General features: G+C 41.3%; 1 protein-coding gene across 2 annotated transcripts in view; it reads left to right on the top strand.

The window, feature by feature from the left end:
* Positions 1-1,664: 1,664 nt before the first annotated feature.
* The window catches only part of RPN2 (ribophorin II), a 73,783-nt gene continuing 47,933 nt past the window's right edge, over positions 1,665-27,514 (top strand). The window contains exons 1-8 of one of the 2 annotated variants that reach the window (XM_033963691.1): positions 1,665-1,982; positions 6,343-6,536; positions 9,964-10,059; positions 13,152-13,327; positions 15,715-15,790; positions 17,517-17,651; positions 21,341-21,517; positions 25,161-25,279. In XM_033963691.1, coding sequence (XP_033819582.1) covers positions 1,961-1,982; positions 6,343-6,536; positions 9,964-10,059; positions 13,152-13,327; positions 15,715-15,790; positions 17,517-17,651; positions 21,341-21,517; positions 25,161-25,279 — 995 coding nt within the window. In that variant the 5' untranslated portion in view covers positions 1,665-1,960. The remainder of the gene's footprint in view (positions 1,983-6,342; positions 6,537-9,963; positions 10,060-13,151; positions 13,328-15,714; positions 15,791-17,516; positions 17,652-21,340; positions 21,518-25,160; positions 25,280-27,514) is intronic. The other variant, XM_033963692.1, reaches the window with a different exon arrangement.

Here is a 27,514-nt window from a genome sequence, read left to right as displayed (position 1 = left end):
CGCCGCCGTTTGGCGCTACGGCGCACGGCAAAGGCGCGTGCACCTTAGCATGCACCTTTGCGAAGCATCTGCGCGAAACGTCCAAACCCAGAACAAACAATAAGTACTCCTTAACTGTTTAATCTACAATTAGAATTTGCATGTATAGACTGCACGCATAGCCAACTCATATAGCCTATTACCACACAAACAAAAAAACGTTTATTGCCTGTACAGTACGTATACAAGCGCGAATCCAATTCAAATTCTACTGTCTATTATTCAAGGCATTAAACGGCTCCTCCCCTCCTACCTAAACAGCCGCCTAAACCAGATCTTCACCTCAAGACACAGAAGAACTCCGAACCCTTTTGCCTTCCCCCCACTCAAAGGCACACAGCGCAAGAAAATGTTTGACAACCTTCTGGCAACACAAGCAGCAAAACTCAATCGTACCATCTCCAACCTGCTGACGACAACGGACGACTACAAAACCTTCCGAAAAGAAATCAAAACCCTACTCTTCAAAAATTTCATCCAAAAATCTTAACCCTCATCACCATATCATCACCATTCCTCCAGATAATTCCCCCCCCCCAAAAAAAAAAAAAAAACCCAAAACACCTACCAAGTAAACAGATCCCTGAAATGTATAGTAATCTTACCTACTCTAACTGTAATCTATTTATTTAAATCACTAGTTCTGCATTTTCAATTTACCTCCAACTCGGAAGTTCCCCTTGGAATCTATCCAGCTATCTCTCCTCTGTTATAAAAAAAATGTATCTTCACTGGAAAATGTCCAGTCAAATCTTTTGTAATCCGCCTTGAACTGCAAGGTATAGGCGGAATAGAAATCCGTAATGTAATGTAATGTATAGCCAGCATGTACAGCCTGATACCGCATGTATAAACCGCATGTATAACCTACTATTGCATGAAAAGCCTGCGACCGCATGTATAACCTGTTATTGCATGATCAGCCTGTGTCTTTGTGTACAACCTGTTACCGCTTGCATAACCAGTCACTTAACTTCCTAAAAGAGCCATTATTAAGATGGCTTGGGGGAAATTCATTGCTTATTCCTAGGATAAGAAGCATAAAATCTGTTTTACTGTTTGGAATCTTGCCACATATTTGTAACATAGGTCGATCACTTTTTTTTTTTTTGGGGGGGACAGGATACTGGGCTTGATGGGCCTGCGGTCTGTCCCAGTATAACAGCTCTTTTGTTATGCTCTTAATGAGTTTGGCTCTCAGGCCAATCGGGTTTTTAGGATAGCCCTAATGAATATGCATGGCACAGAGTTGCATGTCTGTCACTTCCATCATATGCAAATCTCTCGCATGCATATTCATTAGGGCTAGTCTGAAACCCCGATTGGCCTGGAAGTCCTCCAGGACAGTATGCTTTACTTGCAAATAAAAAGATATCGCGTTGTTTTTTTTTTTAGGCCTTTGTTTCAAACTTGGTTTTGTCCCACACAGGGTTAATTTAAAATCAACCGCACACAATAGCGGCAGGATCCGTTTATCTCACGTGACGTAATTGACAAGCCCAGTGCACCAATGCAAGGAGGACACGTCTTAGCCAAGAACCCGCCTTTCCCCCGACGTCCTCCGGGCCCTGCAAGGTACACCGCTAGTGCAACATTAAAGGCGCCTCTGCCACGTGCGTACGTGACCCTGTCGTCAACGTGGAGGGCGAGCCCACGTGCGCCAACCGCAGAGGGGGGTGCGACCAAACCGCACGAGCCGGTCGAGAGCGACCGAGTCCGCGCCTGCTCGCCGCGTGATTGTTGGCGCTCGCGGGAAAGAGTTTTAGCACGGCTTTTTGCCACGCGGAGAGCCGATTGCCGTTTCGCATTCTCTCCCCCCCCTCCCCCGCGGGCTGCCATGGTAGGAGCCGCCGAGGGCACGCACCGGAAGTGATTGGTGGGGGCGCCTTGGTGATGCTGCGGTGAGCTGACAGTCCTGGTGATGGCGGCGCCAAGCGGCTATGGTAAGGAGGGAAGAGGCTGCGGGGTCCAAAAGTGTCTGCTCCGCTGCTCTTTCCTCTTTCTCCTTCGGAGCCTGGGGCAGGGAGTGCAAGGCTGCAGGTGGAGAGGCGTTACTGAAATACCAGGCCATGCTTCAGGGGAGAGAGTAGCGCCGTGGTTAAAGCACCCTGAGCTTGTGGGTTCAAAGCCCATGCTGCTCCTCGTGACCCTGGACAAGTCACTTAATCCCCCCATTGTGAGCTCACCAGGACAGACAGGGGAAAATGCTTGAGGACCTGAATAAATTCATGGAAACTGTTCTGAGCTCCCCCCAGAGCTGGTATTGTGACGTCATAATGCCTCATTCCACCAATGCCTAACAGCCAACCTGAGCAGTGATGTCACAATGGCTTGATGGTCCTGTACTTGGCTCACTTTTACTACATTTTGATTTCTAGAGTGGCCCAGTGGTTAAAGTTACAGCCTCAGCACCTGAGGTTGTGGGTTCAAACCCACCCTGCTCCTTGGGACCCCTGGGCAAGTCACTTAATCCCACCATTGCCCCAGGTACATTAGATAGATTGTGAGCCCACTGGGACAGACAGGGAAAAATTCATGTAAATCGTTCTGAGCTCCCCTGGGAGAACAGTATAGAAAACTGAATAAATAGTGTGAAAAGTTTCTGTCTCTGGTAACCAGAGCTGATATTGTGACATCATAATGCCTCATTCCACCAATGCCTAAGAGCCAACCTCATCAGTGATGTCACAATGGCTTCATTGTCCTATACTTGGCTCACTTTTGCTACATTTTGATTTCTAGTGTGGCACAGTGGTTAAAGCTACAGCCTCAGCGCCCTGAGGTTGTGGGTTCAAACCAATGCTGCTCCTTGTGACCCTGGGCAAAGTCACTTAATCTCCCCATTGCCCCAGCAATATTAGATTGTGAGCACACCAGGACAGACATGGAAAAATGCTTGAGTACCTGAATAGATTCATGTAAACCGTTCTGAGTTCCCCCACAGCTGGTATTGTGATGTCATAATGCCTCATTCCACCAATAAAAGCCAACCTCATCGGTGATGTCACAATGGCTTGATTGTCCTTGACTTGGATCTTTTTTACTACATTTTTATTTCTAGGGTGGTGCAGTGGTTAAAAGCTACAGCCTCAGCACCCTGAGGTTGTGGGTTCAAACCCACACTGCTCCTTATGACCCAGGGCAAGTCACTTAATCCCCCCACCATTGCCCCCAGGTATATTAGATAGATTGTGAACCCACCGGGACAGACAGGGAAAATACTTCAGTACCTGAATAAATTAATGTGAACCGTTGTGAACTCCCTGGGGAGAACAGTATAGAAAATTGAAGAAATAAATAAATTACTGAGGGACCCCCTGCAACCAGCCACAGAATCCATGAAAAGACAACACTGGGTGTGCAGAACCCGAGGTCTTTTTTTTTTTTTAATACTTGAGGACCATGTGTCTCTTTTATCAAGCTATGGAAAAGGTGATAGTACTCAGTATAAGTTTCAAATTTCTTTATTTTTGATATACTGCCTATCAAACATGTCTAAGCGGTGTACAATAAAATGAGATTTAAAAAGTAAATAAAAGGAGGCAAATTAAAATAAATATCTTGTCAAATGTTAAAAATACTGGACCAGTTCACACTGACATACATGGAACAAAAGGGGTGTGAGGGAGGGAAAGTTGGTTTGGTTTTTTGTTTTTTTTTAAAATACATCGAAGTGGAAAAAAAAGGGAGCTGAATGGAGACACATTAGGATGGGGATCGCTTCAAGAGAAGCGTTTTGGTGTTTCAAGGCAAACGTATGGTTTCCAAGGGACTTCAAGAGATATTAGATGCGAGAGCTGGGATTAAAGACTATAGGCATCTTTAAAGAGAAGAGTCTTAAGTTTAGCTCAGAAGAGCTGTCGGGTAAGATTTGCCTCTCTGTGGATGATACCAAAATCTGCAATAGAGTAGACATCCCGGATGGTGTGAAACGGTGAAGCTTGAAGAATGGTCTGAAATTCGGCAGCTAAAATTTAAACGCAAGGTCATGAATTTGGGCTGCAAAAACCAGTGGGAATGGTACAGTTTAGGGGATGAAGAATTTATGCGCAATCCAGAAGAGCGGGATTTGGGTGTGATTGTATATGATGATCTTAAGGTGGCTAAACAGGTTGAAAAGGTGACGGCGAAAGCTAGAAGGATGGTAGGAAAAAGGATGTATTGATGCCCCTGTATAAGACTAGGCCTCATTTAGAATATCGTGTACAATTCTGGAGACCACACCTTCAAAGAGATATAAAAAGGATGGGGTCGGTTCAGAGGAAGGCTACTACATTGATTACCAGTCAAAGCCAGGATTATATTTAAATTTGCATGTCTATGTTATAAGACGTTGTTAAGTTTTGCACCTATTTTACCTCTCTAAAACAATTTGTATGCTCTACTAATTTATGACATACACATGGAACTTCTTTGTTCTCATTTCCCACGTTGAAAAGATGTGTTTATAAAAGTTTCCTGGACAAAACTCAATCTTATCAGGCTGATATTTGGGGTAAAACTATAAGTGAACTGTTAATAATTTCTTCTACATATCAAACATTTAGAAGATCTTTGAAAACTTACTTATGATACATCACTAAGATAATTTAAATACATTTTTTCAGGCATGTGCTAATGTATATATTTTTGCTGTTGTTTGACAGCTTCTCTTGATATAAACCACTCAACTGTAAGGTGCTGCAGGATTTTAAAAATTTTTTTTATTATTATTTGTTATAAGGCATATGGGGACAGACTTAAAGATCTCAATCTGTATACTTTGGAGGAAACGCAGGACAGGGTAGATATGATAGAGACGTTTAAATATCTACATGATGTAAATGTGCATGAGTCGATTCTCTTTCATTTGATAGGAAACTCTGGAATGAGAGGGCAGAGGATGACGTTAAGGTGACAGGCTCAGGAGTAATCTAAGGAAATACTTTTTTACAGAAAGTGTGGTAGATGTATGGAACAGTCTCCCAGTAGAGGTGATGGAGACAGGGACTGTGTCTGAATTCAAGAAAGCCTGGGATAGGCATGTGGGATTTCTTAGACAGAGGAAAAGATAATAGTTGCTGCAGATGGGCAGACTGGATGGGCCATTTGGCCTTTATCTGCCATCATGTTTCTATGTTTGGAGCTCAGAACCTGTAAAGTTCCTAGCTTACAGAACTGTTCACTGTCTTGATTATGAAGTGTGACTGCTGTGCATAATAAACATTGGTATAATATAAAAAATATTATGGTATATATAAAGTCTTAACATTATTTTCATGATTAAAAAACACATGGACCTAAGACAGTAGCATTCTTCCTTGGAAATATTTAAAAGCACCCCAATAATGTGGACTAAAATTAATAGATGTTGACCTTTTTGTAATTCTCTTGAATTTCGGTATTGCTTCTCTTTATTCTTTTTTTATGTTGTGTAACAAGTGATATAATAATAATAAAAAAAAGAAATATTTAAAAACTAGCGAAAGGTATAGTACCCAATTTTTCTTATTGTGGAGGTTTCTTATTCACTCATAAGCTGATTGCTCTTTGTGTTTGCAGGGTAACCGTCCTCACTGATCTACAGTGGAGGGGGGGCCTCCCAAACTTTTCCCCTGGGACCTCCTAACCAGTCATGCTTTTTAGGATATCTTTAGTGAGCGTGCATGTGTGCATTACCTCTGCTACATCTAGATTTATCTTGTGCATGTTCATTGGTGATGTCCTGAAAACCTGACAGGACAACTTTGGGAACCACCAATCTAAAGAGTAACCTTAATTCCTAATATCTTTTGTGAAAAATGAAAGTGTTTTATGTGTGTCATGTTTTAAATATGAATCTGGGAGAGAGCAAAAGCCAGAAGGCCTTGAGCATGCACAGATGCTCAAGGCCCAGGCAAGAGGCAGGAACTTCTTGCATCGGCATGTCCTGTGGGCTGTGTGCCGGTGCCAGATGGGGGGTAAGACTGAATGCTGTTCGGGTGAGGGGGGGAGGGAGCAGCGCCGCTGGCCTTGGGGGGGTGGGGGTGGGTGGGAACGTATCGAGCGAGTTTACCTTACTTCCTATGGGGAAACTCGCTTTGATATACGAGTAATTTGGTTTATGAGCATGCTTCTGGAACAAATTATGCTCGTAAACCAAGGTTCCACTGTATATTGATTTGTAACCCACCTAGATTTTAGGCGGGGCAGAAATTTTTCAAATAGTCATCCCATCAGTTATCCATTTGTAAAAGTAAACTTAAGTTTATCTTAAAATTCACAATAAGGAGGTTATTTTTTTCTTTTCTAAATTAGTGGGGTTTTCCTGTTTTGCTTTTGCAGGTTCAGGTATAGTTTTCCTTTTGGCACTAACGTTTGTGGGAAGTATTCAAGCCCTGACACCTAGCCACTATTTGACCAGGCAAGATGTTGATAGGCTAAAGGAGTCCTTGGAACAGCCACTCCTGGATTTAGAATCTGCTTTCTACTATACTGTAGGATTCAGCCAACTCGGGTCAGAAGTGTTGAATAAGGAGGTGAGTGTTTCTACCGTGTCTTTCCTGATTTGATGTCTCCCTTACATAGTAATCAACCTGACTTTATTAATAGCCTCTTAATACCTTACTGTCCATCAAAAAACCTCCGTTCGGTATCCCAAAACCTAACAATCCCCTCCCTAGAACAAATTAACACACTTAGATCTCATAATTTTGCGGTGACCGCTCCTTCCCCCTGGAATTCTATCCCTAATCATCTTCGGCAAGCAGCATCTCTACCTAAGTTAAAAACTTTCCTATTTCAAGATGCTTTTCACATTTAACGGCCCTTATCAGGGCTAAAACCCTTACAGCTAATCACTCCTCAGACCCCCTTCCTATTGTTTGTCCCTTTTGTGTTCTCTTTACTTTGAATATTGTAATTCTTGCCTTTTTTCCCTCTTGTCTCTGTAAGTCTTTGTATGTTTGTTTTGTTCTATTAATACTCCCTGTTGTCAATACTTGTCAGTTTTAACCAGTTGTATTTTTTGGATACTGTAAAGCTTTTAATTGTACACCGCTTAGAAGCCTGATTGAGCGGTATAATAAATTTTTAATAAAACATGAATACTAAATCCCACTATATCTTTCTCTTTTTTTGCTTTTGTCATATAACAATCGCAGTTCCTCCTTCCCCCTTTTGTTTAAAGTTGCTGTTTACCTGTTGTCGATGTTCATGTCCATTGTACACCATGTATAGTTGTTTGTCCTCCCTTCTATTTAAAATTGTTTATCGCTTTGAAATTTTTTGACAATGCAATATAATCAAATTTTAAATAAACTTGAAAGGTTAATACATACAGGGGTCCTTTTATCAAGGCGCGGTAGGGATTTAACGCACGGAATACCGCGCGTTCAACCGCCTGCCGCACTAGTTGCTAACGCCTCCATTGACGAGGCATTAGTATTTTGGCTTGCCGCAGGGGTTAGCGCGTGATGAACTGTCAGACACACTAACCCCTGTAGCGCGCCTTGATAAAAGGAGCCCACAGTCTTTATTTTAAAGCAGCACTGGCAACTTAATTATTCAAAATATCAATAGACCTTTTTCTTGATTCCTCTGATCTTATTCCTATATCGTTTTTCTTTTGTCATCCAAACATACTTGAGGCCCTTTGTACGAAAGTTTACCAGTAGTTATGTTTTGCAGTTACCATGCAATAACTGCCAGGATTATCACTTGATAACAGTAATGCCTCTGCATTAACTCTTTGGTGTATCCAGCGTCTGCCTGGTTGGATATTGCAGAAAAGAAATACTCTTGTCCTTTTTTTTTTTTTGCATTTTACAATTATTAGTGCAGGCAACTTGCTACATTTCTTTGGTAATTGCATTGAGATTAGTTGTAAGCAGTAGGATTTTCAGAAATTTTAAACAATAATATTTTCTCAGAAATTAAATATAATTAGAAAGGAGATTAATTTTATTAAAAAGACCTCAAAATAATTATACAGTTTACTATATATCAAAACATTCCAATAAGATTGTAAACAGCTGTTTTTATCCTCCTCTGTTCTTTCTTACAGTATAATTCTACTGAGGGAGGTGCTGGGGTGTTGCATAAGTACAGACAGCTCACCAGGTCGTGCAGGTGCAAGGCCGGAGGGTTAGGACATTGATGGGAAGATAGGACTTCGATGAGAAACCTAGGGGGCAAGGGGGCCCCTTCTGGTGATTAAGGCAGGTCATGACCTGTTGGGCCGCCGCGGGGGCGGACTGCTGGGCGGGATGGACCTCTGGTCTGACCCGGCAGAGGCACTGCTTATGTTCTTATGTCTCCCTTACATAGTAAACGCAAGCAGATAAAGACCTGAACAGTCCATCCAGTCTGCCCATTAGTTATTCACATTAAAAATACATGATTAAATTAACTTGTCTTTGATATTTCTGGACCATGGACTAAAGTCCACCTGGTATTATCCTAGGTTCCAACTGCTGAAGTTGCCATCTAAGCTCAATCCAGCCATCCTGTTGTTTGCTGGATATCTACTGTAAAGTCTGGCCAGCATCATTCTCATGTTCCCATTGATGCCCTCCCCAGTCCATCCTACACCAAATCACCATATATGGGACACAAACCATACACTGGCCTTAGTTCTTTAATATATACCTTTTGTTTTCTAATTAGAGATCCTTTGTATTTATCACACACTTTTTTGAATTCCATCACCATTTTCCTCTCCACCACCTCCCTCGGGAGGGCATTCCAGCCATCCAACACCCTCTCCATGGAAAAGACTTTCTTAACATTATAGTACACCTAAGTCTTCCTCCCTGCAACCTCAAATTATGCCCTCTTGCTTTACCACTTTCTCTTCTCTGGAAAAGATTTGATTCTATATCGATACCCTGTCCCTCCTCCCCTCTAGAGTGAACATGTTTAGGTCTTCCATTTTCTTCTTGTACTTGTTTTGGTTCAAACCCCTTATTATGTTCGTCACCTTCATCTGGACTGCTTCAAGTCTTTTTATATGCTTCACCAGATTCAGCCTCCAAAACGGAACACAATCCTAAGTGTGGCCTCGCCAAGGACCTATGTGGGGACATCAACACCTCCCTTCTTCTGCTGGTTATTCCTCTTTCTATACAGAGCCACCACCTTATCACACAGTTTAGATGCCTTTAGATCCTCAGACACAATTTCCCCAAGGTCCCGGTTTTCGGTTGGAGGGATTGGCCATTCCTCCTGCTGGCGATCTTTGCGGGGGGGGGGGGGGATTCTGGCATGAGCAACTGGGCATCCTTCCTGCCGGTAGTCTTTGATGGGGGGAGGATGCGTTGCTGCAGCTGCTAAACTTATTGCGACAGGGAGATCCCTTGCTGCGATAAGCTCTGCTTGAAATGTAGGACAGCATTTTGCTGGCTTACATTTCAGGCGCCTATCATGGGCTTAGAGAAGCACCTAAGGCCACTTCCGGGCGAGACCATGCCTAGCTTTAGGCGAGCTTAGGCAGCCCTATGCACTGCCCTAGGCTCACGGAGGTGCCTACAATGTAAGTGGCCTGCCTGGGATGATTTTTTTTTTTTTTTTTTTAAACATGCATCCTGATTGGTAGTTAAAATCAGGACACCATTTATAGAATTTGCTTCTAACTGCCTAGACTAGTCCTTTAGAATTGTCTAAAGAGAGGGGATGCACAATTTTAGAATTTCAGATTTGATGGTGATCAAGCAGCAAAAGACTTGATCATTCAGTCAAGACAGGGAGCAATGTGAACCCTTGATTTGTATGTATTGCATATAAACCTTTGGTGTTGGTTTTTACGATCCTTTGAAGGGAAACCTCCCATGATCTTGAGTGTATTAGATCTCAGATGTTAGGATTATGGCAGTGAATTGTTTGCAGATTAGAATCGTTGTCCATTAGATCTGCCGTTAGATGTAGTAATGTGGTTGGCGCTTACCCATATTATGTCTTTCTACACAGGCTGTCTGCAACTTTATCCTATCCAATTTAGACCCAAACAGCGTTGACTCTCTCTTCTACGTAGCACAGTCCATGCAGGCTCTGTCAGATTGTGAGGTGAGTACAAATTGAGTGCAGAACCTTATACAAGATCAATGTAGAAGTACAAGTTACAATTAATACGGAAGTTGCTTATCTGGTTAACTCAGTGTCTTTCAAACTGTGTGCACGGCACAGTGGTGTGCGCCAAAGGGATTCCGGAATTCTACTTCATTTTTAAAAATTCCTTTCATAAATATATACTAGAACAGGGGTAGGGAACTCCGGTCCTCAAAAGCCCTATTCCAGTCGGGTTTTCAGGATTTCCCCAATGAATATGCATGAGATCTATTTGCATGCACTGTTTTCAATGCATATTCATTGGGGAAATCCTGAAAACCCGACTGGAATACGGCTCTCGAGGACCGGCGTTCCCTACCCCTGCACTAGAATAAATTACATGTACATCTGTCAATTTTATGAGCGTCTGTGTGCGTGAGGATACAACCACCCAGACAAGCATCATTCTTTGACGTGATTGGTCCTTGAAAACTAACAGCGAGTAATTTAATTTTTATTTTTTATGCAGTCGTTATCCTAATTTGAGCAACACAGCCATCAAGGCTTTGTTACCGTTTGGATCTTCTATTCTTTGCAAAATTAAATTTTTTTTAAAAAAAAAGAACGACTGCAGATGGTGGACGATGAAATGCGTGTTTTCTTGTCGACTATCGAGCCACGTTTGGATTTAATCAAAAAATTGATTAGCAATTCTATTCTATCTACTTCAGTTTCACCGTTGTCATAATTACCCATACATAGCTTAAAGAACTTTAAATAACAAATGTAATTTTTTTGTTGGTTTTACAATTTTATAATTTCAATTACAGTGTGCCATGAAAAAACATTTGCTAAAAATATTTGAGAGACACTAGGTTAACTGAAGGAGTGAGGCTTTTTATTGTATTGTGTTAATCTCCCAGCCCTCTACTGTTACATCTAAGGTTAACATTGTTTTGGAAAGATGTATCACGGAATTCAGTATCTATATAATAGAATAAGCATAGTAGGAAAAACATATTCATTAAAAAAAAAAAAATTTATGATGACTATGGTAAGCTGCCTTTTCATGTGCTTGTCGTTCTCTGCTGAAATAATTTTTCTCTGCTGCTTTTATTCTGTCCAGTATAATTGAGCTTTTTTTGTGTAAAACTTCAATAAAAGGTTACTACTGTTGAGAGAAAATGATGTACTGAAGGACCAGATAGTCATAAACCAAAAATAAAAGGATAAAGTGAATTTTAAGTCAAAGTATATAAACTTTAGATAACTGAAAATTTAGAAACAGGTAAAGTTTGAGGGTGTCTCCAGTCTGGAGAAGAAATGGCTCAGGGGAGATATGAAAGAGGTGTATAAAATACTGAGCGGAGTGGAATGAGCAGATGTGAATCGCTTGTTTACTCTTTCCAAAAATACTAGGACTAGGGGGCCTGTGATGAAGCTACTAAGTAGTAGATTTCAAACAAACCTGGGAAAATATTTCTTCACTCAGTGGGTATTTAAACTCTGGAATGTGTAGTCGGAGAATGTGATGAAAGCAATTAGCTTAGCAGGGTTTAAGAGAGGTTTGGATAATTTCCTAAAAGAGCAGTCCATAGGCCATTATTGAGACAGCTTGGGGAAATCACTGCTTATTCCTGGGATAAATGGCATAAAATCTGTTTTTCTCCTTGTGACCTGGGTTGACCACTGTTGGAAACAAGGATGCTGGGCTTGATGGACCTTTGGTCTGTCCCAGTATGGCAGCTCTTATGTTTCAGGTTATCTAGAATATTTTCTGGCAGACAACTGTTCCAGTTCAGTGTGTTTGGAGAGAGCAGTGTATTGAACTACAGATCTCCCTCCATATTTGTGGGTTTGGCATTTGCAAATTCAGTTATTCACAAGCCTCCCGCCTCTCAGACCCCTTCACACCTTACCTTAAAGCCCTGGTGGTCTAGTGGCGAAGCAGGGCAGGAGTGATCTTCCTATGCTCCAACTCCATAAAAGCCGTGATCAAAAATGACTGTGGCAAGTTCCCACGGCTCTCTCGTGAGAGCATGGAAACTCGTGAGACTGCTGCAGGAACTCGTTACAGCCATTTTTGAACACGGTTTTCACAGGGCAGGTATAAAGGAAAATTGTTCATGCCCTGCTTTGCCGCTAGATCACCAGGGCTTTAAGGTAAAAGTAGAGAATGACATGGTTGCAGAATTAGTCACTGTCCCTATCCCTGCAGATAACCACGGGAAACCATATCTCATATCTCCGGTCATTCTATTATATAACTTTTGGCTCAGTGACATCATCAAGTTTGACAATCAATAAAGTAATATGGGTGGTCTTAAAAGTTTAGACAAAGCAAAATTCCTCCACGTTTCCAAGTTAGACAATTTTAGAAAATTACTTTTGATTTCTGAATTAACATTATAACATATTCAAGAGAATCTACAATTATTAACAGGGTGCTGAGAAGTTCTCAACTCTTCCTAAATTGACAGGTTCACATTACATAGCCTTACACAGAAACCTTACTCTGGAGGAGGAGGAGGAGGGGCTGCCTGAGCTGACAGTCTCACACACAAAGAGCAGGAAACCACGGGAAACCATCTTTTAGTGTCTTATCTCAACCTCTGTTCTTCTACATCAGCATTCTTCAATGCAGTGGCTGGGCCCATTCATACTCTAATTCTTTCCCTCTCTCCTTAAAGAATGATACGGGGATGGTTTCCCATAGTTATCTGTCCCTGTGTCATTCTAGGTGCGGAGGGGTCCACGATGGGGGCAGGACTTTAAGGTTTGGGGAGCCCCTAAAGTTATTTGTGAATACATAGTATTTGTGAGGGGGCTGGACCCCTAACTCCTGTTAATATGGAGTGGGAGAGTGTAGTTCATTGCATATACATGTAGTTGGAAGGAAGGAAATGTTAAAGAGGGGGAGGTAGGGATGGAAGTTCCTCCGTGAAGGAGATATGGGCATCTTGTATTTGTGGAGAGGAGGGAGGACAGTGAAGTTAAGCCCTTCTCTGATGAATCATGTTTTGCATCTGGAGGAACTGCACGCTCTAGTATAGTTTCTTTATACTCTGGTATTTTGGTTCATACTCTGAGCTTCTGCATATGCTTCTCAGATCGTCATTTCCAATGATACAAAAGACCTGCTCCTTGCTGCAGTGAGCGAGGATTCTTCGGTCACCCAGATCTACCATGCAGTTGGTGCTCTTAGCGGCTTCGCTCTACCTTTCTCCTCACAAGAAGTAATTGGAGCCCTCACTGCCCGTCTTAGCAAAGAAGAAAATGTCTTGGCGTAAGTTTAACTTAAAAGTAAAATAATTCTGGCTTTTTTTTCCCTCTCCTATTGTGCTTACATATACGTTCATGGGCTGTTTAAAGCAGGATGGCTATTCAAATGACCTATCTGATTAACTTTAGCAGGTAACCGGGTAAAATCATTAGATAAAATTTAATCAGCTGTTTTCAAGAATGACTTAGTTGAAATGTGTTGTTTTGTTTTTTTTTTTAATTGTATTTTTGAATAAAAACTAACCCCCTCTTTTACTAAAGTTGGCAGCAAAGGTGGGTGCGTTAAGTGCTCCATAGGAATTGAATGGGCGTGGGAGCATTTGCTATGTGGCACTCAGCTACGTGGCTTTGTGAAAAGGGGCCTAAAAGTTGCATATGGGAATTTTTTTTTTTAACCTGGCTGAATGTTTGCAGGTAAAGGGCGGAATATTTTGAAGTAATCAGATTTATGTGCCTTAAAACCTGGTTAAATCATTTGTAACCTCTAATAGACTATATCTGTCCTTTCTTGTATATATGGTCACTGTATGTTATGTAATGGGCTTTGATCATTCTCACAATACAAAGAGCCTGCTCTCTAAATGAAAGATGATGGCGTGCCACAAGGATCTATGTATAACACAAATTATAGTCTAAAAGCAAAGCTTTCTAAACTTCAATCATTAATGGTATGTTCACATCATAAATTATTAAAGGGAAAAAGGGGGCTTTCAGACAGTTATGAAAAGATAAAAAATTAGGAGCTTGGTGAGCCGAATCTGGAAGAGCATTCCATAATGCTATAGATTAGATTAGCTGTAATTCATAAAGAAGGCACTTCCAATAATTGCCTAAACTCAGAACGTAACAAACAAGGAGGCTTATATGGCACAATTGCAGCAGCCACTGTTTTGAGCAGAATTTAATGAACAGCCTTAAAGCCTTAAACTGAATTCTCCAAACCATTGGAAGCCAGTGCAACATAGCCGGCAAAGGACACACATTTTCACCATGGGAAATACCTCCAGTTGCTCTTGATGCTGCATTCTGAGCCACTTGCAAAACCCTTAGCGACTTTTTAGGAAGCCCACGTAATAGGGCAATACAAAACACTGCATAAACTGTGAAAAATTATCAGAGGAAAGCAAACCCCATACGTTCAGTCCAAACAGATTTTAAAGAACATCTTCCTTGTAACCGAGGCAATGTGACCTTGAAAAGTTAAGGTGTCCAGTACTACCCCCAAATTTTTTAAATTTCATGTTGAACTGGAATTGACACCCCAACATGCACAAAATCAAGAAGTAAGGCTAAAGGGGTTAGGCCCTTCAGCTTTGCAGAGGATATAAAGTCCTGAATGGAGTGGGACACCAACACAAATTGAGTTACTGTTTCAAAAAAATACAAAGACTAGAGGACACACCATGAAGTTTTGTAGAAGCACATTTAATACAAATAGGAGAAAATGTACTTATTGTTGGAGAATGTAGAAACGGCATTTTGTATATCTGGGTTAATTAAAGGTTTGGACATATTCCTGGAGGAAAAGTCTGTAGAACATTATTAAGTTAGACCTGTGCAAAATCACTGCTTATCCCCAGGATTAACTAACCTGGAATCTTGCTATTACTTGGAATCTGGACTAACCACTGTTTGGAAACAGTATGTTGGACTAGATCAGAGGTCTCAAACTCGTGGCCTGGGGGCCACATGTGGCCCGCCAGGTACTATTTTGAGGCCCTGGGTCTGTTTATCATAATCACAAAAGTAAAATAAAACAGTTTCTTGATCATTTGTCTCTTTAGCTATAAATGACAATATTATTATTAAGACTTAGCCAAAAGGAAAGATTTATAAACTATAAAGAGTTTCACCTCATACAAAATTGTCATTTCTTTAATAAAACATTACTATTTTTTTCTGAGGCCCTCCAAGTACCTACAAATCCCAAAATGTGGCCCTGCAAAGGGTTTGAGTTGGAGACCACTGGACTAGATGGACTCTTGGACTGTTGGACTCAATGTGTTGTACTAGGTAAAGGGTGGGCAATTCCGGTCCTCAAAAGCCAGAGCCAGCTCAGGTTTTCAGGATATCCCCAATGAATATGTACGAGATGGATTTGCATGCACTGCCTCCTTGAGATGCAAATCTATCTCATGCATATTTATTGTGGATATTCTGAAAACCTGACCTGGCTCCAGCTCTCGAGGACTGGAATGGCCTACCCCTGGACTAGGTGAACCCAGTACAGCAAACTGTTATGTTCTTATGTGTTCATTTCTTTCAGTGTTCAGAGACTCAGCCTTTCATATTTATTTCAGATAATACCCATTGAAGTTTTCCTGTTTAGACCAATCTGCTTGATTCCTCTGCATGGCAGAACTGGCCAAAAGATTTTTCTTATTGTTACAGAACCATCGAGGCCTTACTGACAGCTTCCTACCTTTCCCAACAAGCCGACCTGAGTGGAATTGTGGAAGAGATTGAGGTCAGAACTGGTTAGCTTCTCTAAATCACTAACACTTTTCTAGTAGATTTGGAAAGTGAATGTTTAAACAAGATAGACTAATTCAAATAACTGATTTAGAAGCAAGTTTTAAGCAATTTTTGGTTGCAGCAAAATCATTATTTTCCTCATGTTTTATCCTTTATGACTCAACAATGTTGATGGGGGGGGGGGGGGGATTGTACTTAAGGGACTGAAAAATGTCTGATGTCAAAAAAGAATAGGAACAAATCTATCCTGGGGGAAAAACTGGTGAAAAGACACATGTTTGGACTGAGAGTTCCAGAGAAATAAAGTCCCCAAATAATAATTCAATGTATGTCTGTGGGAGAGGACAGCAAGCAGCTGCAGCAGTTGAACCATAGCAACTAGGGAATTCTTCCTCTGCCCCTCCCTTTCTTGTTCTGCATGATTACCTATCTCACATCCCTACTCTTCCCTTCCTGCTGCCATACCCTGTTTCCTTTCTGGACTGGATCTTTATTAAGACAGGAAAGTATAATTTGCAAAATATATATTTACTGTGAAACCTAGTGACTGAATCATCTCACAGTGAAATTTTCACTTATTGGTTGCTATGTACAGTGACACCTAGTGTTTGTACCATGTAATTTGCTACTAGTTTGCAATGTGTACTGCCTCCTAGTGGTAGAGAAGCAAAACAATACGTATTTGAGACACTAAGTACCCTGTGGTCAGACTGTGAAATGGAATGGGTAGATGTAAATCACTTGTTTACTCTTTCCAAAAATACAAGGAATAGGGGGGGGCACACAGTGAAGCTACTACTGAGTAGTAAATTTAAAACAAATTGAAGAAAATATTTCTTCATTCAATATGTAATTAAATTCTGGAATTTGTTGCCAAAGAATGTGATAAAAGCAGTTCGCATAGCAGGGTTTAAAAAAGGTGTGGCCAATTTTCTAAAATTTCATTAGCCATTATTAAGATAGACTTGGGAAAATCCCCCTGCTTATTTCTGCGATAAAACAACATAAGATGTTTTACTGTTTGGGATATTGCCAGATACTTTAACCTGGATTGACCACTGTTGGATACTGGGCTTAATGGACCTTTGATCTGTCATAGTATGGTAGCTGTTATGTCCATGTTTGCCCTGTGCATGTGCACATTCATGGTACCTAAAACTTGAACACTCCTTACAAAATTACCTCAATCAGAGTAACTTTCCAAAATCCATTTTTATCTTTGTAAAAGTTTATTTGAAAATTGCCCTTTTTCTGGTGGTTAAAAATGCATGTTGATGGTTCTTTAAGGTTGTGAATCTGACCCTGTCTGGTTTGAAAGCAGCTGTTGCCACCTCCAGAAGATGCTGCTCTAGGCCCAGGGCTTGATTTGTAGACAAAAAAGGAAGTGGAACTGTGGAGACCAGCAACAGGAAAAGAGGGAGTAAAGTGATTGTTTTCTTCTGCTCCAGGCTCACTCCATCCTCTCCTGCTCCCTGCAAGCTTCCTCGAAAGGGAGAGGCTGGAGCAAGAACACCTCTGCTGCTCTGGAGTCTGAAAAGAAGTGGTGGAACTGTGTTCCAGGCAGTTTCCCCAGAAATTAAGTCCCGTGGCTAGGCAACATCCTAGTCTAACTTTAAGCCAGCCCTGGTCAGAGACAAAATGCTTAGCTTGATGGACCTTTGGTCTTACTAGTATGGCATTTTGTACAACCTAATGTTTACTTTCTCTGTTGCTTCTAGGATCTTGTTGCTCGTTTGGATGACCTGGGAGGTGTCTATCTGCAGTTTGAGGAAGGGCTGGAGGCCACAGCTCTTTTTGTTGCTGCCACCTACAGACTGTCAGAACATGTGGGAATGGAGCCAGCGCTGAAGGAGGTATACAGCAGGAAAGTAGAGAATGACATGGTGACAGAATTCATCACTATTCCTGCCCCCAAGGGAAACCATCCCCATGTCATTCTTTAAGGAGAGAGGGAAGAATCAAAGTATGAATGGGCCCAGCCACTGACCCTCAAGCCTTGCATTGAAGAATGCTGGTGTAGAAGAACTGAGGTTGAGATAAGACACTAAAGAATGACACGGGATGGTTTCCTGCGGTTATCTGTGATTACAGGAACAGTGATGAATTCTGTCACTGTGTCGTTCTCTAGCAAGGAGCCCTCTTGTCCCTCTCGCGCTCCAGGCCGGCTTTGTCCTATACTTTGACTTCCCCTTACCTTATTCTTTAAGTCGTGTGTATGTGTTTTATCTTGACCCTGTTACTTGGACTATGTACTGTTTCCACATTTTAGAATGACTACTTTTAATCTAACTATGTTTCAAGCTCAGACAATCTAATTAGAAATCCCACTGTAAATATAACAATAAAGGGGACACCGAAAGCTCAAAATAAATCAGATGTTCTTAAAAAAACTTGTTCTTTTTCAAAGTAGCCACATTAAGCTTGTTTTATGGTGTAAGAAATCCATGCAGGATGATTTCTCTCCAGGATTATAAAGGATTTCACACCCAGTACCATTACAGAATGCTCTAGGTTTTGTGCAGTCCAAAATATAAGTATAGCCTTACTGGGTCAGACCAATGGTCCGTCACAAAGAAGAAAAAAATCCAATGAGTCTGCAGTAAGTGTACCAAAGGAACCAAAAAAGAGAACTGCAGAAGTGATGTACTTGATGCAAGATTTTTATTTAAGTCAATAAAACATTGTATAAAAAGTGGTCCAATCTAATGCTTGGCTTTATATACCAAGTCTTCATTCTAGGAAAGTTCAACTTGGTTTACAATAGTTAACAAACAAATAAGAACCATAAAAAGAAAAATTTCCAAAGTGTTTAGTGAATAAAGTAGTTTTCAAGAGCTTACGGAAAATTGGAAGAGAACCGGAGCTTCTTAAATGGAACAGAAGATTGTTCCAAAGTTGAGAAAACTTAAAAATCAAGTATTGACCAAAAATCTTAACTCCTTTTAAAATCCCTTTTCTGGAAGGAAGAGATAGTTTAAATTGTTGGTCGCCTCTTGCAAAAGAGAATTTTTAAAGATTCCAGGATAAAGGAACTAGAGGAGTGAAGATACCATAAAGAATTTTAAAAATAACATAAGCACATTAAACTGAACTCTAATCAGGGAGCCAATGAAGACTGGAGTAATGGTGTCACGTGATTGAACTTACATTTCCCGAAAATCAATTTAGCAGCAGTATTCTGGATCAGTTGTAATCTATGAAGACAAGTTTTTGTAATACTGAGGTAGATACCATAACAATAATCAAGGTGCAATAATATGATTGACTGAACTGAAATAAAAAAGTGGCGGTGATGAAAAAGATGTCTGACCTTCCTCAGCATAGGCCTAGCAATCTTAATCAAACAAGATCTAACCCTTAATATAATTGAGAAAACATCTAACCCATGCATGGACCTTTTAGCTTGCCAACTCTCAAGCACCACACTAAAAGACACACTAAACTGCATGCTCTGCTACATAGCGCCGGGAAACTGGTCTTTAGCAAGAACCTAAGTGGAAGACTTCATATACCAAAACTCACTAATAGCAACCTACTCCTAGGTTTCTATAGAAGCCTCTTAAGATATCAGATATATTCAAACTGTCTGGTGACTCAGTTCATGTCCCTTCACCTTCAGTTTGTTTTCTTTTCTAGGGTAAGTAAAAAAAAAAAAACAACAACAAAAAACCATATTCAGTGGGGGTATCACATCGAATCGTGATTTCAAAATATCTCCCAGATATTTCATAAGGAAGTCCCTCATTTTTCAATTAAAAAAAAAATCTATTTAACACAGAATTTGAGAGTTAATATTGTGTGAAGTCTGAGGCTATTTCTTCTGATAGAAATTAAGTAGAAGTAAAAATTTGTGTTCAGAAGATTTTTTTAAAATTTTTTTTAATGTTAAAAAAAAGACACTAAGGTGACTTCAGTTGCTTGCTAGTTTCTGGAGCATGACAGAGATCAAGTGGCATAAACAAAATTGGTATAATTAGAGAAAATTGTTTAGCATTTGACTCTGAATCCAGTGTGAAGTATCTCTGCTAACCTTCAACAATGCAGACAATGAAGCTTTAGAAAGAGAATATCTTTTGTGAACTAGTGAGTTATTTCAAGCTGTTTAATGGGACTGAGGGCAGTTAACATGTCAAATAGTTTTCTAAGGAAATTGAAGTTGCCCTAGACCTAGAGTAGGAGGAAAGAAAGTGATTAAATGAAGATATGGGAGAAACCAGTAACAGCATAAGTAACTTATTTTGTTTTTAACTTAGCAGTGATATGTATGTAAGAGGGGAACAAAACTGGTAGGGAAACAGTACGAGGATAATTTATAAAGGCACAAAAATGCAACAATATCTAATATAATAAAACGCTAGGCCGCGCATGCGCATTTCCTATGTGTGCGCCGGTTTTCCGTGAGCTGTAGCGACACATAGGAAGTGCGCATGTGCGGCTTACGATTCTTTGAAAGACGCGGCGGTGGCTACTCTCACGATCCCCGCCTGCGTCGGACTTCCGATGCAGGCGGGGATCATGAGAGGAGCCACCGCCGCGTCTTTCAACTAAAAAAAAACAAACAAACAAGGCGGATGTCGGCCCGATGGCTGGAGTTCACCGCTGAGTCTGGTGAGGAGTGCTTCCCTCAACAGGAACTGTCGGGTCTAATTCAAATACTCCCGGCAGGTCGGGAGGGGGCGGAGCAGGCTCCCATGCCTGGCGGGGACCGGACAGGAACTAGACTCCCTGTAGGAGCCAGCCTGATGGCTGGAGATCACCAGGCTGGACAGGGGGAGCAGGTAAGGGGGTGCTGCAGTACAGGAGGAGCAGGGAAGAGGTGATTCTGGACAGGGGAGGAGGTAACTGGAAGGGAGGCCTACTGCTGGATAGGGGAAGCAGGGAAGAGGTGTTGCTAGACCGGGGGGGGGGAGAGGTAAAAGGAAGGGAGAAGGGCTCCTGCAAAAGAGAAGAGCTACTGCTGGATATGGGGAGCTGGAAATGGGGTGATGCTGAACAGGGGGAGATAAAAGGAGAAGGGCTACTGCTATATAGGGTGAGCAGGGAATGGGTGGGGGTGCTGCTGGACAGGGAGGAGGTAAAAGTAAGGGAGAAGGGCTGCTAGCACCCGTTAATGTAACGGACTAAACAACTAGTATGCACATAAAATACATCTTACAATATTTCACATGATGAGCTGGAAAAACTAAATAAATGAGACAGATTTGCAGCTACCGAGTCTCAGATTGCAAACATCGATCACATGCAAATTCATTGTGATAATCCTGAAAGCGAAGCTGGTTAGATGGACTGTAGGACGGAGACAGGAGCCACTGGTGTAAAATGTCACAGGGAAGTGACAAGTGTATTGGTCTGATGTGTTGCCTGCTTGGCTCTGCAGAGATCTTTGGCTAGGTAGAAGCACACCATTTTACTTTACTTTGTGCTGCGACTGCTGGGCTATGTTTCTGGAAGTGGGCTAATAGAAATTGTCCCTATTTTCTCCAAGTTTAGTGCAAGGGAGTTAATAGGGCTTTAAAAATTCTTTTATCTTCCCTAACCTCAGGATCAGATCATCCAGCTAGTGAACGCCATTTTCAGCAAAAAGAACTTTGACAAGCTCTCTGAAGCCTACAGTGTGGCAACGGCAGCAGCAGCTCTGTCTCGGAACCACTACCACCTCCCATTAATTGTTGTTCCAGACGGAGCGGCGTCAGTCTCTCATAAGCAGCCAGTGCTCAGGGTGAGTTTCATTTTACCACTTGCGGCTTTTCTCTCTTTGCAGTTTGTAACCGTTTGTTTTGCTTCATTTTCCATTTTAAAAGTTCTGGATCCCGAAAGAAGGCAGGAGGGTCCAGCACTCTTGAGACCCTGACCTGATAGTCTGGAAGAAATTCCAGTGATAGCTGCACAGTCTGCATTACTGTGCTATTATGAATGCATACCATGTTAATCTCTTTTATGATAAGGCATTTTTCAGTTAAAATTGAGTCAAGTTGCCACAGATTTAATTGCAATCCATCTGTCTGTCACTAATATCACAGACAGGAGTAACGGACAGATAAAAAGAGAGAGACATGTGGGAGCCAGTCACTGTACACATGCCGGCGTGCTGTTCTGTCTCTCCTTGGGCTCCTGATTGCTTTCTGCTGATTGCAGGAGAAGAGAATACAGTTGAAGTGTTAGGGGAAGACAACCTAGGGCGCGTAAGGGGATTGAGCACAAGGCAGTTGAGAGGATGCCAGAATGTATGAGGAGAGAGAACCTGGCTTACACCCCCCACTCCCAGTATAACTGTAATATGTGTGCCTCCAGTAAATGTTCCCTGCCTACCCAAGCCATATACAGTACACCCTCTAGAACAGTGTCTCTCAAACTGTGTCACGAGAGAGTCCAGAATTTTACTTTTTTATATATATATATATATATATCTTTATTCATTTTAAATATTACATCGAGTGTATAGAAAAATCAACAATCAATATACAACATCACTTGAAACTCTACAAATTCTCAAAAAGAAGATTTAACCCCAACCCACCCTTCAAAATTGTATTCAAGCAAATACATCTTACATAATATAATAACATATACCATTTGTCCTATAATTTATTATTAGACTTCAAAACCCAACCCCCACCCTCCAACAATATACAGTCAAACCTCGGTTTGCGAGTAACCCGGTTTGTGAGTGTTTTTTGCAAGACGAGCAAAACGTGTTTCGCAAACCGAGTGTTGACTCGATTTGCGAGCACCCCCTGATAACCGGCATCGCTCCCCCCCCCCGTTCGCAAAGGGCCCCTCCCGCTCGAATCGGCACTTTAACTCACCCCCCCTTTGGCACCGGCACTTGTGGGCTGCGTGCCGGTGCCAAAGGGGGGGGCGAGTTAAAGTTGGTCGGGCGGGGGGTTCCTGTTCTCGCAGGGGGGTGCCAATTCGAGCGGGGGGGGGGGCTTTTGCGAGCGGGGGGGGAGCGGTTCTCGTGCCGGTGCCAGACGGGGGGGGTGAGTTACAGTTGGTCGGGCGGGGGGTGCCTGTTCTCACAGGGGGTGCCGGACCACGCGGGGGGGGGGGAGCAGCGCCCTGGCCTCGGGGGGGGGGGGGAACGTATCAAAGCGAGTTTCCATTATTTCCTATGGGGAAACTCGCTTTGATAAACGAGCATTTTGGATTACGAGCATGCTCCTGGAACGGATTATGCTCGTAATCCAAGGTACCACTGTATATAGTAAGTAGGGAAAAATGCTAATTATTCATTATAATAACTTATTAATGGCCCCCGCACATCCTTAAATTTATTAAAATATCCTTTTTGAACTGCTAATACAAGTGACACACAGAGTTCCACCAAAAACAGTAGTTTAATCTTTTACAATCTTTCCAGTTATACATTATTTGTTGAATGGCAACACCTGTTAAAATCATTAAAAGTTTATTATTATTAGAGGATAATTGACTTTTAGCTCTCATAGCCATGCCAAATAAAATTGTGTCATATGACAATGCTACATGATTTTCCAGCATACAATTTATTTGATCCCAAATTGACTGCCAAAAGGCTTTAATAAATGGACTTTATTTTTTAAAATTCCCTTCATAAGTATACATTAGAATAGATGACACGTATGTTGCGTACGCAAGAGTCTGTCAATGTTATGAGTGTTTGTGTGCGACAGGATACAACCGCCCAGACAAGCATCATTCTTTGACGTGATTGGTCCTTGAAAACTAAGGGCAAGTGGGCAAGTAATTTTAGTTTTATGTTTAATGCAGTAGTTATCCTAACTTGAGCAACACAACAATCAAAGCTTTGTTACCGTTTGGATCTTCTTATCTTTGCAAACTTGGATTTTCAGCTCTGACAAGAATTAAATTGAAAAAAGAGAATGACAGCAGATGGTGGATGATGAAATGTGTGTTTGCTTGTTGACTATTGAGCCGCATTTTGAGTTAATTTGCACTCCAAAAACAAGCACATCCATCGCACTGATTAGCAATTCTATTTTATCTACTTTAGTTTCACCGTTGTTACAATTGCCCATCTATAGCTTAGAGCAGTGTTCTTCAACCTTTTTACACCTATGGACCGGCAGAAATAAAAGAATTATTTTGTGGACCGGCAGTTGAAGAACACTGGGCTAAGTCTTGGGCCAGACCCCGCCCCCATAATAGTACTAATTGTAACACTATTTTTTCCATTCATTTTTCATAGATACACAATATACACAATATTGGGTATACAAAATACACAATAAACTACACTGACAGCAGATGTAAATTCGCAAACTTGACATAATTCAATCACTAAATTCAAAAATAAAATCATTCTCCTTACCTTTGTTGTTTTCCTCCCTCCATGCTATGCTTTACCTTCTGGCCTGCTCCCACCTGGCCAGTTTATGCCACCCCCGGTGTTATCTTCAGGCTGGCTCCCTCTTCCTCACTGATGCAGTGTACAAAGCTGCGGGCAGCGGCTCCTTGCACGTCCCATGCCTCATCTGGAAGCCTTCCCTCTGACATTGCAACATTAGAGAGAAGGCTTCCAGTTCAGGCGTAGGACGCGCATAAGAGCCACTGCCTGTGGCTTTGTGCACTGAATCAGAGGGAGCTGGCTCGAAGATAAAGCCGCATCAATCGCACCGTGGACCGGCAGTTGAAGAACACAGTTTTGGGCCTGATGCACATGCTGGCCCTGTGGACCGGCAGGAAATTTCTGTGGACCAGCGCCAGTCCACGGACTGGTGGTTGAAGAACACTGGCTTGGAGAACTTTAAATAAATAACTCTCAGATGTAATTTTTTGTTGGTTTTGCAATTTTATAATTTCAATTAAAATGTGCTGCGAAAAACATTTGCTCCGTTTAGTGTGTTGGAGCTCAAAAAGTTTGAGTGACATTGCTCTATAAGATGACCACCCAAGGGACTGCAACAAACTGGTCAACATACGGAACTGGGCCTATTGTACCGATACGTACATGTCTTGTACTTTCTTGTGCAGCTTTTATTACAGAATATCATATGAAATCCATACATAAAACATCATACATAATCAATACATTTACGGCCTCTTACAGAGCCGTGCGGAAACAGCCTCGAAGCCCTTTAATTCTCTATGGGCTTCGGGGCCGTTAGCGCAGAGCAGCCGCTAGCGTGGCTTTGTAAAAGAGGCCTTTACTGCTTTCTCATGGTTTAATCATTCTTTCTGAAAAAAGACAGTCTCGGTCCATGTCTTTCTCTTGGGTCATCACGTCTCGATTAACTAAAATTTTTCAGTAATTGTAGGATGTACCTACAACTCAGGCCAGTCAAATAATCCCTTTCCATTGTGCTATTTCTATCTAATAATATAGATGACTTTTAAATCGTTTCCCCTCCTTTGGTTTCCAGTTGCTTGTGACAGATGTCATGTCAGAGCCACTGACTCGAGCTGTTGTTAAGGTGGATTATGCCAAATCTGTCTCCACCAAAGCCTCTGTCCTCCAGAAGATGTTATTCACCCCTTCAGGGTAAGAAACAAATGTGTATTTTAGCTTGCAATGGACAGTTCTGCCCTCGGTGATAGCAAATGTCAGACCATGACAAAACAATGACTGTAGTATTAATGACAGAAATGACTATAGCCGCTTGTTTGTGCGCTTAAGATTTTCCCTCCGAAGCTCTGAATTGATAGGGTTTATGGTGCATCTCGGAGTTTTCATCTGTGTCGCCTATCTGCATAACTTTGGCTATTCACCTTGTGTGATTATCCATTCCCCATTGGGTACTTTAATTGCCTAATCCATGGGGGGGGGGGGTTGTTATAATTCAGTAAACTGGTTTATTGGGTTTTTTTGGCAAGAGGTGGTACACATCTCCCTTGCGAATATTAAAAAATCACAAATATGGAAAGAGCAATAGCAATACAAAGAGGGACATATACTAAATTTATAAAAATATGGGGGCCATTGACAAAATATTGTAGTGAATGATCATCAGTTTTTCTCTTCTTCTTTTCTTTTTCGTCTTTATGGCACATCAGGAGGGGTGGGTAATGGAAATAATATTACATAATATGTTATATAATGTGTATAGGGTGATTGGAAAGCAGTTGAAGGGTGGGTGGTGGGGGAGGGGGTAAAAATATTATTAGAATTTTAGGTAGTAGATATAAAAGTGATATTGTGTAATAATTTGTTGTAATTTAATATTTTGTGCACTTGATGTAAAATATGAAAATGAATAAAGAATATTAAAAAAAAAAAAAAATCACAAAAAACTTTAAAGCTTCCACCCTGGCTCCCTCCCGGACCCCTTTTAAAGCCTAACGGTGAAGCGGGGCAGGAGCGATCTTCCTACACTCCAGCCCATGCAGATCCCCAATCAAAAATGGCTGCCTCAAGTTCCCGCAGCAATCTCGCAAGACCACGGGAACTCGCAGGAACTTGCGGCAACCATTTTTGATCGGGGATCTGCATGGGCTGGAACGTAGTAGGAAGGTCGCTTCTGCCCCGCATCACCTCCAGGGTTTCTTTTTTCAAATTCTTTATTCATTTTTTCATCTTACATCAAGTACACAATATTACATCATTTAAAACTTTTACACATCACTTGAATTTCTTTCTATTGCCATCGTAAATACATAAATTTATTCCCTCCCCACCCACCCTTCCCACAAAAATTTCAATCAAAAATATCATATAAATATTGTATTCTTTTTTTTTTTTTTTTTTTTTTTCAAAGTATTTTTATTGAAAATGGCAAAAGGTCCAGACAAGCATCCATGGTCTAACCTTTAATAGAATTTTATACCATCCCCCCTATGTATAAATATACTGTCAGTGGAAAATGATGTCTAATCATTACAATAATTTGTCAATGGCCCCCAAATCTTTTTAAAATTATTATAATTCCCTTTCTGTATGGCAATTGTTCTTTCCATTTTGTAAATGTGGCACAACAAATTCCACCAGAATGTATAGCTAAGATTATTGTAATTTTTCCAGTTACTGGTGATATGTTGCATGGCGATTCCTGTCATAATCAATAGAAGTTTATTATTGCTTGATGAAATTTGACTTTTTGTTCCCATTGACATACCGAACAGAATTGTATCAAAGGTAAGTTGTGGAGATGGGAGGGAGGCTGCTTGTTTGGAGATTCGCAAATAACTATCAGTAGCATGGAATATTGCTACACCTTGGGTTTGGCCAGGTACTAGTGACCTGGATTGGCCACCGTGAGAACGGGCTACTGGACTTGATGGACTATTGGTCTGACCCAGTAAGGCTATTCTTATGTTCTTATATCAAATAAATATTAGACATTATTATATTTTTAAGCATTTCAGGCCTGGAATGAATTCTTTTGTGCCACCACTGCCAATTGACTTATTGCACCAATTTCTACAAATCTGTTTCTCCTATTGCTGGATTTAAAATTGAATTGACTTGGAGCCATATCCTATGTATGACACCTAAAATATTGGTGCTGAAAAGGACAAGACTTAGCGTGATTCTGCAGAACGCCTCCAAAGTTTTGGAGGAAAGGCGGGGGAAGGGAGATATGATAGAGACGTTTAAATACCTATGTGGCATAAATGCGCATGAGGCGAGTCTCCTTTCATTTGAAAGGAAGCTCTGGAATGAGAGGGCATAGGATGAAATTAAGAGGTGATAGGCTCAGGAGTAATCTAAGGAAATAAGGTGGTAGATGCATGGAATAGTCTCCTTGTGGGGGTGGTAGACGAAGACTGTATCTGAAAT

This window comes from Geotrypetes seraphini, chromosome 11 (genome assembly GCF_902459505.1).
Source record: "Geotrypetes seraphini chromosome 11, aGeoSer1.1, whole genome shotgun sequence".
In the NCBI taxonomy this organism is placed as follows: Eukaryota; Metazoa; Chordata; class Amphibia; order Gymnophiona; family Dermophiidae; genus Geotrypetes; species Geotrypetes seraphini.
The sequence above is the reverse complement of the archived record's forward strand: the minus strand, read 5'-3'. Positions and strand labels throughout refer to the sequence as shown.